General features: G+C 44.8%; 1 protein-coding gene across 3 annotated transcripts in view; it reads right to left on the reverse strand.

Annotated features, from left to right (window-relative positions):
• LOC115136908 (E3 ubiquitin-protein ligase TRIP12-like) overlaps positions 1-14,850 on the reverse strand; it is a 53,970-nt gene that overhangs the window by 12,475 nt on the left and 26,645 nt on the right. For 2 of the 3 annotated variants that reach the window (XM_029672814.2, XM_065024548.1), the window contains exons 13-30: positions 14,559-14,720; positions 14,199-14,267; positions 13,930-14,095; positions 13,605-13,722; positions 13,287-13,443; positions 12,906-13,059; positions 12,277-12,505; positions 12,046-12,164; positions 11,483-11,687; positions 11,263-11,363; positions 7,951-8,125; positions 7,188-7,329; positions 6,756-6,947; positions 4,133-4,284; positions 3,793-3,950; positions 3,486-3,559; positions 3,174-3,373; positions 2,096-2,223 (exon numbers count right to left, since the gene is read on the reverse strand). In XM_029672814.2, the coding sequence (XP_029528674.2) occupies positions 2,096-2,223; positions 3,174-3,373; positions 3,486-3,559; positions 3,793-3,950; positions 4,133-4,284; positions 6,756-6,947; positions 7,188-7,329; positions 7,951-8,125; positions 11,263-11,363; positions 11,483-11,687; positions 12,046-12,164; positions 12,277-12,505; positions 12,906-13,059; positions 13,287-13,443; positions 13,605-13,722; positions 13,930-14,095; positions 14,199-14,267; positions 14,559-14,720 (2,701 nt within the window). The remainder of the gene's footprint in view (positions 1-2,095; positions 2,224-3,173; positions 3,374-3,485; positions 3,560-3,792; positions 3,951-4,132; positions 4,285-6,755; positions 6,948-7,187; positions 7,330-7,950; positions 8,126-11,262; positions 11,364-11,482; positions 11,688-12,045; positions 12,165-12,276; positions 12,506-12,905; positions 13,060-13,286; positions 13,444-13,604; positions 13,723-13,929; positions 14,096-14,198; positions 14,268-14,558; positions 14,721-14,850) is intronic. The other variant, XM_029672815.2, reaches the window with a different exon arrangement.

Raw genomic sequence — 14,850 nt, forward strand, 5'->3', positions numbered from 1 at the left:
GATGGATAGCAACTGTAGTCCAACACCTCGGACAAGCTCATGTTTAAAACCCTTGGAAGCCAAAGAGGGCTATGATTCTATTTTATTTTTTATCTATGACACATGAAATATAGAGCCTGTTGTAATATTTTTCAAAGGAAAAATATACTGAGGTTACATTGTTTGCTCGCTAGCAACGTACTAGACCATTCAGAGGAGCAGAAGGGAAATATATATTTTTTGCACCAATCTCCGTATTGTAACGACACTGATCGGCTACCATATGGGGCCAACAGATAAAGCATAGCAGTGTGAACAGACAACAGAGTTACATACACATGGAGTAAACAATTAACAAGTCAATAACACAGTAGAAAAAAAAGAGAGTCTATATACATTGTGTGCAAAAGGCATGAGGTAGGCAAATAATTACAATTTTGCAGATTAACACTGGAGTGATAAATGATCAGATGGTCATGTACAGGTAGAGATATTGGTGTGCAAAAGAGCAGAAAAGTAAATAAATATAAACAGTATGGGGATGAGGTAGGTAAAATTGGGTGGGCTATTTACCGATAGACTATGTACAGCTGCAGCGATCGGTTAGCTGCTCAGATAGCAGATGTTTGAAGTTGGTGAGGGAGATAAGTCTCCAACTTCAGATATTTTTGCAATTCGTTCCAGTCACATGCAGTAGAGAACTGGAACGAAAGGCGGCCAAATGAGGTGTTGGCTTTAGGGATGATCAGTGAGATACACCTGCTGGAGCACGTGCTACGGGTGGGTGTTGCCATCGTGACCAGTGAACTGAGATTAAGGCGGAGCTTTACCTAGCATGGACTTGTAGATGACCTGGAACCAGCGGGTCTGGCGACGAATATGTAGCGAGGGCCAGCCGACTAGAGCATACAGGTCGCAGTGGTGGGTGGTATAAGGCGCTTTAGTAACAAAACGGATGGCACTGTGATAAACTGCATCCAGTTTGCTGAGTAGAGTATTGGAAGCTATTTTGTAGATGACATCGCCGAAGTCGAGGATCGGTAGGATAGTCAGTTTTACTAGGGTAAGTTTGGCGGCGTGAGTGAAGGAGGCTTTGTTGCGGAATAGAAAACCGATTCTAGATTTGATTTTAGATTGGAGATGTTTGATATGAGTCTGGAAGGAGAGTTTACAGTCTAGCCAGACACCTAGGTACTTAGAGATGTCCACATATTCTAGGTCGAAACCATCCAGGGTGGTGATGCTAGTCGGGCGTGCGGGTGCAGGCAGCGAACGGTTGAAAAGCATGCATTTGGTATACTAGCGTTTTGATCGCATACAGACCATTCACCAGTGGTTTAAAGACAATGTTACATATAGGGTTAATATAACTGGTTCTCCAAATGCATGTTAGCTAGCTAAGTTGGCTATATTCAAAGAAAATAATGCTCATCTGCTGTTGGCATTAGCCAACAATTAAGAGAGCGCTTGGCAGAAAAAGTAAGAAAACTCAGGAAAAACATTGACACATTTATCCTCTTATTTTAAACGACCTCCATATTTCCATGGGTTACCTTCAGATGGGTCCCATGATACTCGTGGGGGTCGTAGAGCAAAACAGAGAACATCCTCGTGAGTCATCTTTCCACTACAGACGTTTTCGTGAGAAGACCAATTTTCGGGAATGTCTCATGGTTGGAAAAGCACCGCTATAACTCAGCCAACTTCAATCCCAGATGCGGAAGGACGACATGGGCAGATAAGGTGGATTTAGACGCAGCCCATGCAAAAAAACAAACATCTCTAGCTTAAACTGACATGTCGGTGGGGATTCTTTTTTACATTTTTTTTTAACTTAGATTGACGCACGGGTTCGGAAATAGACTTAAGGATTAAAAACAGTTTGAGATCATTGTGAGTGGTTTTCTCCAGTGGTTTGAAAGATTAATTGAGCTTCGTGAAAATGTTGACCGAGGCAAGGCTTAGCGAAGGGTCTGTTAACTTGTAGCAGGTCAGCTAAAAAATAAACCAGCAGAACTCAGATAAAATAAACCAGCAGAACTTGTCTCTCAGTCTCCAGGCCAGTAGACAACACAGACACCCACCTAGGCCCAGAGGTGGTGGTAGTGGTTCCTACCGTGCCACAGCTCATCCTGTTTCTTGGCATTGCGGGGCGAGGTCTTGGTGGGGGCAGTCTGTGCCCGGCCCCTCTTCCCTCCCACCACATCCTTAGTGCCATCCTCATCCTCCCTCACTGGCTTATACCTAATGGGATAGAGAGTCTCTACGTAAAGCATATCGTGGAACATGACTACCCTGCCATGTCAGTTGCATTTGATCACGAACTCAGCCACCTATATGTGTGTTTGTGTGTGAGACATCTCAACCCTAACAGCCACCCACTACAAGCATCAGTCAGATATGTTCAGGGCCAAATGCAGGTAGATTTAGGTATTGGCGGGCAAGAACATCTATTTCACCCGCCACAATGGCGGGTGGTCAATTTGCAGGGCTCTAGTGTGAGCATTACATTTGCGACTAAAAATAGACAATTGCAAATGTGCTTATACTTAGAAAAATGCTGTAGTAGCTGTTTACACAGTATTTCTGCTGTTGTTTCATAGCTGTTTATTGCACAAATAAAAAAGGATCCTACCTCAAGCAGCAACACTGCCTGGCAGGGGAACTAAGCTCAGTGATGATAGATACATTTTTGGAGGCACTGGGCACAGGCATAAAAGATTGTCTAATATACTCTATTTACATTGTTTTTTTCACAAGTTCAGTTGTTTTTCAACATTAGTTTGAGTCTGCTGCGTCAACTGAGAGCAGAGAAGCCTTAGATGCCAAATCTTAGACATGTGACTGGACTCGGGTGGCCCCGTTACTATGATAACCATGTGCCCTTAAAGGGACAGCAGAACATTGTGTCTGATCATTTTAATTAAAAAAGGTTTAAAAAAATGAAATTGAGCAATACACTACAATACTTCTTACTAATACATTTATTGTTTTAGAAACATGGTCATCTGTTTTATGTAATTACAGCAAAAAAATATTTTGGCTGATAAAACATATCTGAGGGGCTGGTAGATTCTCATCTACCTGCCACAGTGGCTGGTGGACCAAAGACACAATTTTAGGCTATGGTTGGGTTCGTTAATCAGTCCAGCCTATAGACTGGTGTGTGTGGACAGCCAGCGTAAAGGGGATACCATATGGTGTGGGTTTTGGTCCAGATGCCGGCCCGTCCGAGCGGGTTGGCCTCGTCATCTGTTGACTCCCTCTCCTCCTCTGCCTGCAGGCTGAACTGCCGCACCGCCTGGTAAACCGTCATGTTGTAGGGCAGCAGGTGGTCGCCGATGTAGAACTGCAGCCGGTGGCGTACGCTGCCGGAGTTCAGGAACTGGGCCGCCTGGACAGAGATAGACGGTCAAGTTAGGGTGGAAGGTAACATCGTTATTGGTGGGGGAAAGAGGTATTATCCAATATGGAGAGTATTTTGCAAGGACAATGTAGCTACGTGCCAGAGATTCATCAATTTCATCGTCTGAACCATCATCGTCGCTGTCCTCATCCTCCTCTCTTATTCGTCCGTAACCTGACGAGACAAAAGTCCCATTGAGCACGTCAGCATGTTAACCATAAATGTCAGTAATACAAGGAGACATTCTATTCTGCCAGAAGTGAAGGACAGAAATCCTCTGGGAAGGAACTTGAGAAAGCAGCCCCGTTGGATGAAGATCATTTGTGGGTGACCTATGTTCCTCACAGAGTGAAAGGGCTTAAGTCAAGTCAGTAACTCAATGCAAAGAGACAGTTCCCAGTGCTCACCTCGGACCACCAGGTAGCGTTCAATGGCCTGTACCAAAGCCAGGGGGTCAATTTTCACCGGGCCCCCCTTCCACTGCTTCACATTGGTGCAGTCCGGGTGCCTCTGCAGCTGACACTTGAGTTGGTGTGTGTTAAAAAACTTCAGAGCCTGAGAACCTCTGAAGAACACGCATGTCAACAGACAAGATCACAATGATACAAAAGAGGTAAATACGGGCAAGTCCCCTTCCTTGACCTACACCCATATAGACTTCAAAAGTAAACACACATTAGTGAATGGCTGACAAAAACAGGGTTTGTGGAACAAAAGGAAGGGATGGAACTTGGTAAATGAACTAACCTGCTCCCGTTGCCGTTGCCACTGGGGAAGTCGTGCACCTTGACAGGGAACTGCTCCATCTGGCTTAGGCAGTTGTTCATCTTGCGCACCAGTGACAGCAGGGGCCCGTTCTCAGACGGCTCCAGGCGGCCTGCCGGCTCCATCCCCGGGGTCTGGACAGGCATAACACAGGAGGGACACTTCAAACAAACTGCAAAGACTTGTCGTATTAAACAGGGCACACCGTAGAAACATTTTTGAAACAGAAAAATGTAAAAAAGAATTTATTTCTGGGATAAGTTAAGGTAGTTCCTCCCTTTGTCAGTTTTATTCCATTTGTTTCCTACAGAGTACAACCAGGGTTGAATATTGCCATTGTAAAAAAAAAAAAAAAAAAAAGACAAAGCATGGTTTATCAATCAATTGTGTCATACAGTGCAAGGAGCTATAAAATAATGACAGTGCAAGGAGCTATAAAAAAAAGTTGAGCTGAAAAAAATGAAGATTTTTGTGAGTATGGAAAATGTCTGCAATTCCCTAAAATGTTGTGCACAAATGTGTTTACATTCCTGTTACTGAGCATTTTTCCTTCGCCAATATAATCCATCCACCTGACAGCTATGGCATTAATCTTTCAAAGAGCTGATTTAACAGCATGATCATTACACAGGTGCACCTTGAACTGGGGACAGTAGAAGTCCATTCAAATGTGCAGTTGTCACAACACCATGCCACAGATGTCTCAAGTTGAGGGAGTGTGCAATTGGTATGCTGACTGCAGGGATATCCACCAGAGCTGTTACTAGAAGTTTGAACGGTCATTTCTCTACCATAAGCCGCCTCCGTGGTTTTAGAGAATTTAACAGCATATCCAACCGGCCTCACACCCACAGACGACGTGTATGGTGTTGTGTGGGCGAGCTGTTTGCTGACGTCAACGTTGAGAACAGAGCGCGGTGGGGTTATGGTATGGGCAGGCATAAGCTACAGACAAACAATTGCGTTTTATGGATGGCAATTTCAATGCATAGAGATATCATGACGAGATCCTGAGGCCCACTGTCGTGCCATTCATCCGCCGCCATCAACTCATGTTTCCACATAACACACAGCCCCATGTCGCAAGGATCTGTACACAATTACTGGAAGCTGAAAATGTCCCAGTTCTTTAAAATGACCTGCATACTCACTAGACATGTCACTCATTGAGCATGTTTGGGATGCTATTGATCGATGTGTACAACATGTTACAGTTCACGCCAATATCCAGAGGGACAACTTTACACAGCCCACAATCAACAGCCTGATCAACTTCATGCGAAGAATGTGTCACGCTGCATGAGGATACACGCCTCTTATTTTATTAATATTTATATTATTTTTAAAAGTACCAACTCTATTCCCAGTCATGTGAAATCCATAGATTAGGTCCTAATGCATTTTTTTTCAATTGAATGATTTCCTTAAATGAACTGTAACGAAGTAAAAATCTTTGAAATTGTGGCATGTTGCATTTATATTTTTGCTCAGTATAAATAAAAAAGGAGCATACGTTTCAGCCTTATGCCTTCAGAGCTGTACAAACAAATGAGACTTATTTAAAACACCTGCTGTATGTAACAGGAGCAAGCAGCTATAGTTCAGATACTGGCAAATTGGGAGTTAAATGTATATTAACAGGGAATATGTAGAACATTAAACTGACAATTCATATGTCACATATAATTGAAAAAATGACAACGATCTAGGCCAGTGTTTCCCAACTTCCATTGTGTTGTAGCCCAGGACAAAAACACCAGATTCAACTTGTCAACTAATCACCAAGGCCTCAATGAGCTGAATCAGGTGTTTTTGCCCAGGGCTACAACAAAAATGTGTTCTGTTGCGGATACTCGAGGACCAGAGTTGGGAAACACTGGTCTGAACTTCATAATGTAGGGCTCCCGAGTGGCGCAGCAGTCTAAGGCACTGCATCTCAGTGCTAGAGGAGTCACTACAGACCCTGGTTCGATTCCAGGCTGAATAACAACCAATTGGGAGTCCCATAGGGCGGCGCACAATTGACCCAGCATCGTCCGTGTTTGGCTGTCAACTGACTTGACTAGTTAAATAAAAAGGTTTACATTTTTTAATAAAAATACTACATTATATAAGCAATAGATATAGATGCAATACTCTAGTAGGCCACAAAACTTGAGGGTGGGGTACCTTTTGAACTCTAGGAGAAAAATATAAATATACAGACCAGCTGCCATTCATTCTAGCCTGAGTGCAAATCCTCATACTGGCTTTATACTGTATTTAGAGCCATGAGATGTATAGCCAATAACTAGGGCCTTGAGTTTATCCTGGTCAGGTCAATCTGAAGTGGTCAGGGAAAAACTTGGATGCCCTACTAGCGCAACATGGCCCATTTGTTTGTGTGACAGCCTTCCTAGACAGATGTTTTTTTAATATATTTATTTTTTTAAATGCCCTCAGCTCCAGTCTCTGCCAAAATGGCCTATTAGACTGGAGTTGGCTACATTCAGTCACTGGATACTGAGAAAGGATGAACGTCTTCATCGGGCGAAAGACAAACTTCTGATAATAGAAACAGAATCTCATTCTAGTTCTGTGCTTCAGACCTGCCGAACAGCCTTACCGGGCAGCCGTAGAAGACGTGCAGGAACCGCTTGAGGCGGACGTCACGGCTGACCAGGTCACGGTCACTGCTGGAGGTCAGGTAGAGCAGCAGCTGCTTGACCAGGCCGCTGTGCTGGATCTCGAACGACGACACGTCCGACTCCAACACGATGCTGCAGATCTCCACGAGGCACTCCACGCCACCGTCCATCTGGTGGGGGATTGGGGTGTGACAGCCCAAGTCACTAACCATCATACCTTAATGACCTTGTCTTTAGCTAGCAATGTAGATAGTACCCTGTACCATCAAAACAGCAAAGCAAAACAGCTGTTCTCAAGTTAGTATTAGCAAACAGGGTTTCCAAAGCAGTCTCCAAGATGTCAACTAATGACTATTTACTTTCATCGAGTGCAATACTACAATGTGGGAGAGTGTTGGGAAGTACAGTACCTGTAGGCTGAGCTGTTGCGTGGCGGTGCAGAGTCTCTGGAGTACATTTAGTGCGGGGTTGCTGCCATCAATGTTTTCATTGTTGAAGTAGCGTGCCACAAACTTACAGGCCTGCTCTTTGATCCAAGCCTTGATCTTCTCCCTGTAAGGGGATGACCATCTTCATCACCACTACTACTACTACTATTGGCTGTCTTGTTTTCTCAATTCCAAACTCTCAACTCCCACAAAGCCCATTGGAGGAGGTTGTACAAGGGGAGAGACCTTGGAACCAGGAGGAATCTAAGATTTGACAGCTTGGGTGCAATCGGTTTGACTAAACCAGGGGTGTCAAACAGAGCCCAAGGGCCAAATCCACGAGCCCATTCACTTTTAAGTGCTGCCCTCAGGACCGCCAAACGAGGGGCACATTTTTTGGGATTAAACTCGTTCTATGTCGCGTGACAGTCTGTACTGGATGACACCGTCCCCCAAAGCATTCAATGTTCTTGAACAGACTGAGGTATGTTTGCACCGTGTGGTGGGGTGTGGCATGAAGCAATGAGTGACATATTTAAAGGTTAACGGTGCATTTTGAATGCTCATATTTACACAACCAAACCTCTCCATGTTTTTCAACTGATCTTCAGGAACAGCACCGTTGCACAACAAATTTTCATACTGAACACAACCCTAGCTACATTTTCTGAGCGAGCCAATGATAATCTCCACCATTACTACCAACACGGCGATAAAATCATCACCACCACGGTTTCCGTCGTACCTGTTGTTGGAGACCGAGTCCTTGGGAAGGGCGCGTGCCAGGCCACTCACACTGGCCGTGCGAGAGGGCTCAGAGTTTGTGCTGTTGGTCTGGGCGCCCAGCTTGCCCCAGGTCTTGGGGTTCAGACTGGCCAAGAAGGAGGATTTGGGGGACTGAGTAGTGGTAGGACTCTTGGCTGTAGGAACAGTAGAATGGTTAGTCACAGGATGAAACATGACAAAGTGAGTCTCAAATGATACCCTATACTTCAGTGTTTCCCAAACTCAGTCCAGGGACCCCAAAGGGGTGCACATTTTGGTTTTTGCCCAAGCACTAGGCAGCTGATTAAAATAATCAAAGCTTGATGATTGGTAGATTATTTGAATCAGCTGTGTAGTACTAGGGCAAACACCTAAACCCCTTGGGAAACTGATATAGTTGTTTGAAACAGACACCAGATTCTCTGGAAGATATTAAAGAATGAAGTCATGCTGTATGTATTTATTTATTTTGGTCAAGAAATCATAAGGATCAGTTTGCATTCTGCATAAATGTCCCAAATATACCAGGACTCCAGGCACAAAGAGGCATGGAGACCAATGATGCCACAAATGAGAACCAATTTTGAAGCGTCGACTCGTCATGGTTTTACACACAGTCAAAAGGTTGTGACACCTACTCATTCCAGAGTTCCTTTTTTAAAATATATTTTTTAAATTCTACATTGTACAATAATAGTGATGATATTAAAACTATGAACTAACACATATGGAATCATGTAGTAACCAAAAAGAAGGGGAAAAAAGCGTTGAACAAATCAAAATATATTTGAGATTCTTCAAAGTAGACACCCTTCGCCTTGACAGCTTTGAACACTCCCGGCATTATCTCAACCAGCTTCATGAGGTAGTCGCCTGGAATACATTTCAATTAACAGGTATACCTTGTTGAGTTAATGTGTGGAATTTATTTCCTTCTTAATGCATTTGAGCCAATCAGTTGTGTTGTGATAAGGTAGGGTTTGGTATAGAGGATAGCCCTATTTGGTAAAAGACCAAGTCCATATTATGACAACAGCAGCTCAAATAAGCAAATAGAAACAATAGTCCATTACTTTAAGACATGAAGGTCAGTCAATGTGGAAAATGTCAAGAACTTTGAACGTTTCTTCAAGTGCAGTTGCAAAAACCATCAAGCACTATGATGAAACTGGCTCTCAGAGAACCGCCACAGGAAGGGAAGACCCAGTTACCTCTGCTGCAGAGGATAAGTTCATTACAGTTACCAGCCTCAGAAATCGCAGCTCAAATAAATGCATCACAAAACTCAATTAACAGACACATCAACATCAACTGTTCAGAGGAGACTGTGAATCAGGCCTTCATGGTCAAAGTGCTGCAAACAAACCACTACTAAAGGACACCAATAAGAACACGAGTAATGGACATTAGACCGGTGGAAATCTGGTCTTTGGTCTGACTGAGTCCAAATTGGAGATTTTTGGTTCCAACTACTGTGTCTTTGTGACGCGGTGTGGGTGAACAGACGATATCTGCATTTGTGGTTCCCACTGTGAAGCATGGAGGTGGTGTGATGGTGCTTTGCTGGTACGCCGTCTGATTTATTTTGAATTCAAGGCACACTTAACCAGCATGGCTACCACAGCATTCTGCAGCGACACGCCATCCCATCTGGTTTGAGCTTAGTGGGACTATCATTTGTTTTTCAACAGGACAATGACCCAACACTTCCAGGCTGTGTAAGGGCTATTTGACCAAGAAGAGGGATGAGTTCTGCAGCAGATGACCCGACCTCATCCCAAACCATCTCAATTGGGTTGAGTTGGACCACAGATTGATGGAAAAGCCGCCAACAAGTGCTCAGCATATGTGGGAACTCCCAAGACGGTTGGAAAAGCTAGGTTAAGGTGAAATTCCAGGTTAACCTCTTAATCCTACCCCCTACTTTTTTGAACATTCTGTTAAAAATCACGCAATATTTCAGCGCCCTGCTACTCATGCCAGGAATATAGTATATGCATATGATTAGTATGTGTGGATAGAAAACACTCATACGTTTATAAAACTGGTTAAATCACGGCTGTGTCTATAACAGAACGTGCGTTTTATCGAAAAGCGCAGGAAAATCTGATCACTGAAAATGGGAAAATATATCCATGCGCCACTTGAACGTATTGTTGAATAGAAACCACATTAAATGGGGCCGAGGTTGCAATACCTACAGCTTCCACACAATGTCAACAGTCTCGTCATTTGCCCAGGATTTGTTTCTTGGTCAAACGGACAAGAGGCAGCCCATTTCTTCCGGTCTCCGACCGGATATTTTGGTTGAGATTTACCCGGACATTATTTCAAGACATACAGCTATAGAATATACATCGCCTCGTGATCAATTTGATCGATTATTAACGTTTACTAATAACTAAAAAGTTGCATTACAAAAGTATTTCGAAGTGTTTTGTGAAAGTTTATCGCCAACTTTTTTATTTAAAAAATGACGTTGCGTTATAAAAAGCTGTTTTTTTCCTTGATCACACTTCATAGATCGATATCTAGGCTATATATGGACCGATTTAATCGAAAAAAAGACCCAATAGTGATGTTTATGGGACATCTAGGAGTGCCAACAAAGAAGATGGTCAAAGGTAATGAATGTTTTAGATTTTATTTCTGCATTTTGTGTAGCGCCGACTATGCTAATTATTTTGTTTACGTCCCCTGCGGGTCTTTTGGGGTGTTACATGCTATCAGATAATAGCTTCTCATGCTTTCGCCGAAAAGCATTTTAAAAATCTGACTTGTTGGCTGGATTCACAACGAGTATAGCTTTAATTCAGTACCCTGCATGTGTATTTTATTGAACGTTTGAGTTTTAACGAGTGCTATTAGCATTTAGCGTAGCGCATTTGCATTTCCAGATGTCTAGATGGGATGCCTGCGTGTCGGGTGGAGGTAAGAGGTTAAGCTGGTTGAGACAATGCCAAGAGTGTGCAAAGCTGTCATCAAGGCAAAGGGTGGCTACTTTGAAGAATCGCAAATATATTTTGATTTAACACTTTTTTGGTTACTACATGATTCCATGTGTTATTTCATAGTTTTGATGTCGACTACTTTTATACAATGTAGAATAGCCAGAATAAAGAAATCTTTGAATGAGTAGATGTCCCCAAACTTTTGACTTGCATGTATACACACACACAGGAATTTCACCTTTACTACTACAAATGAATCATTGACATTTAGCACTATTTGTATCACCTGTGAGAACCATGTGCATCCAGGCTTAGAGACTGATTGTTATTGGAACTATTACCCTGATTGTCTACTTTGTCGTCATCCCTGGGAGGAGAGTACTTGGGCCTTCTGGGCCCTCTCTTAGGCAGACGTTTTCTCTTCAGCACATCACTTAACCGCCTAGGAGAGAGGGAGAGATTCATGTTGTTCTATGGAGGAGTGTGAGAGTGTCCTTGCGTGTGGTATCTGACCTATCATACATGCACATTCACATGTATTTAGTATTCGTGTTCTCTTACCCCTGTGGGCTGAGGTCCAGTGAGTCGTCCATACTGTGCTGGAAGCTAGGTGAGCCCAGGTCTGGGGTGGCGGTGGTGGACGCCGTAGTGTTTGCAGTGCTGATGGTGGTGGTACACAGGCTAGCCGTGCCGCTGGTGCACGCCTTCGGGGGACTAGTGAGGAAGGCCTCCGACTCAGCCAGGTTCTTCACCTGGTGCATCACACCTGGCAGGGGAGGAGGGCAGAGGTGAGGGCTGATGGAATACAGCGAAATTCCTCTTTTCCCAATTCTCTGATATTAAAGAGGTTGGTGTGAGAAATTGTGATTCAATAAATCAGCCATAACTAGATAAACAGCGTTCTGTGGTCCACAACATAAGTGCACTGTGGTGTGACATCCCAATTTTGTGACCTCAGTGTTGACGTCGCTAAAAATACATTGAAGCTCAAATAGCAGTGGAGGACCAATCATAACAGGTCCTCTGAACAGCAGCTCCTGGTGCTAGAAAAGAGCTGTGTGTTAAGGATCATTACGGGTCAGCTCCTCTAGGGAGGAGACACCGGCTCAGGCAGGATTTATCACCTTCTCTTCTGAAGAAGACACTGAATACGTCGGGCAGCTTCTGCATGAGGATCTCAGCCATCTGCAGAGAGCCCACTACAATTTTCAGGTCCTGGCTGGACAGCATGGAGGCAATGTGACTGGGAGAAGGAAACAGACCAACACTGAGGTTCAGGTGTGATGTGAAGACGCATGTCGTACTGACTATTTCTTTTTGTCATTGGAGGCAGCAATCTTGACTCAAAAATTCACCTGGACACCGCGTGGTTCCTCAGCACGTCCTTGAGGAGCTCGGCATCGGCGAAGAAGATGATCCTGAGGATGGCTCGGAGGCACTTATGTCTGACGGCTGGGCCTGCCGACGAGCTGTACACCTCGTACAGCACCCCAAAAAGGGTCTTGATGAAGCACTTGGCCAGCTCAGGGTCTTCCTTCATCAGCTGGGCCCGTGCATCCTCCCGCCTCACCTCCTGGTGACCCCCTGGGGGACAGACAGGGGAAAACTCACGTATGATTTGACAGTTCTTTTGACTCAAAAGGAGAAATTGGATTCCATCAGCTAGTGCAGAAGACACAAAGAAGCAGCCTGTTCGAGTTCGCAAAAAAGATTCATTAAGAGCACGTCTTGCATTGGGAAAAAGGTCATCTGCCCTCAATGGGACTAACTGGTTCAAAGGCTCAATAAAAATACCAATAACTTGGGGCACTGACCCCTTTCTCCACTGGGTCTATAGCGATCTATAAAATGTATATTTTCCAGTGAATAGAGCTAGTCTCAGAACCCAATCAGGGCATCATACAACAGCAACTGACATGAAACGCATACAACTGACACCAGTTTGGGGATAGTCTATGACTAGAGGTAATGGTCTCTCTCTCACCAGTAGTGGGGTTGGCTAAGGGGTTGGGTTTCCTCTGGATACCCCGTGCTGTGCCAGTGTCCTCGTTGATCTGCTGCATAGAGTTGAAGTCGATAGTGTAGACGCGGCCCAGGGTGGACAGGCTGATCTCGTCCTCTCCGTTCTGGTGGGCCGTCTGGAGAGGAAGAGAGAACCAGACACCCCCAGACGTTAGTGTAACACTGGGCTGCACAGGGGATTCACACAGCTCACAACATATCAAGACGGAAACAGTCTACTTCCTTGTAGTATAGGTAGGGCATAGTTTTTTCTGACTACCTGACCTGAAGAGGACAAACTCTGGGCCCCAAGTCTGGAAGGAAATTCCCTAAAATGGAGCGGAGCAGCATGTCTGTTCTTTACCTCAATGATGCGGCTGTCGATGCGGTTGTAGGGGTGCCACAGGCCCCGGTCGTCCCTCCACTGCCAGATGGCCCCCTCTGTGGCCTGGGCACTGCCCTTCTTCAGCATGAGATCCACAGCAAAGATGCCCTCTCTGGGCAGGCAGGGCATCAGCTCGCTGGTGGAGGGGGAACAACAAACAGTTAGCAAAGTGCATCAAGGAAATTCGCAAACAAGCCATCTGTGACTGGTGCATGGAAGCCGCCATTTTTATGCACATCCACCATTAGGGTAGAAAAGGTTGTTGCAACGTTGAGCGCAGCAGAGGGGGTTCCTTACCAGATGAGTGAGGTGAGTTCATAGAGCTCCTGGGGGCTCCGGGGCACCAGGTCAATCTGCTCCTGGCAGCTACCGTTGGCCGCTCCGCAGAGAAGGAAGCGCAGAGTCTCTGCAATATCTGAACAAAGACAACGTGCTTAGTTTGTCCTCTTTCCACAGGCTATTGGCTTGATACAGTCAGGTACTTTGGCCTTGGAGGCATTTAGAGTGTCATTATATAGTTAACTTGCCAAAGATTTTGTAAGCTGCATTTTTAGGCTTCATTCATGTGAGCAGTGTAAATGCGTACCAATAGAAAGTGTGTTTGTCTGCATGAGCCACTTACTCTGCTTCATGAGCTGCACGGCCAGACAGGGGCAGTTGGAGCACATGAGGGAGAACATACGCACCACCATGATGAACATGCCCGAGCTGAGCACGGGCGGGGTGACCACCAGCAGCTGCTGGATGTTGGTCAGCAGGTCCCGCGAGGCCACCTGCTGTAGCAGGTTCTGTGGACAGCGGTCACACAGAGGTTAGTCATAATGAGTCTGTTCAGGAGGGTGAGAGATGTTAGAGCCATAGAAACGTGTTGAGTAGAACCGCCTCACTCACCTCCTCGTGTTGAAAGTTGTCCACCAGCCTGGCAAAACAGAGACAAGTGCTTTCAACGGATTTCTTATCCTGTACGGGAGGGGGGAGAGAGAAATAACCACATCTTCACAGGGAACATACCACAGACAATACCAGTGGTGGAAAAGTCCCAAATGTACATGCTTGAGTAAAAGATACCTTGGCTCAAGTAAAAGCGGAAGTCACAAAGTAAAATACTACTTGAGGAAAAGGTTTGAAATATAGTTAAGTATCAAACATTTAAAAAATATATTTCCTTATATTATGCAAACCAGACAGCATAATTTGCTTTTTTCTTTAATTAACGGATAGCCAGCATGTAAAAGGTGAATGTATGTGTACCTGGTGTGTGAGTCTCTGGGTCAGCAGTGGCAAAGAGTCAGAGACAAAGTGGAACTCGTCAGCGGTGATGCTCTGGCAGCAGTTGGCTGCAATGGCCAAGGCATTCCTCTGGGCGTTGATGCTGAAGAACTCCAGGTACAGCAGACAGTCAGCCAGGCCACCCTGCACGACACAGGAAACACATTTAAAACGAAACAGTTAAACAAGAATTAGGGATAACTGGCACATACAGTGGGGCAAAAAAGTATTTAGTCAGCCACCAATTGTGCAAGTTCTCCCACTTTGTAGCAAA

Source organism: Oncorhynchus nerka, linkage group LG11 (genome assembly GCF_034236695.1).
Source record: "Oncorhynchus nerka isolate Pitt River linkage group LG11, Oner_Uvic_2.0, whole genome shotgun sequence".
Classification (NCBI taxonomy): Eukaryota; Metazoa; Chordata; class Actinopteri; order Salmoniformes; family Salmonidae; genus Oncorhynchus; species Oncorhynchus nerka.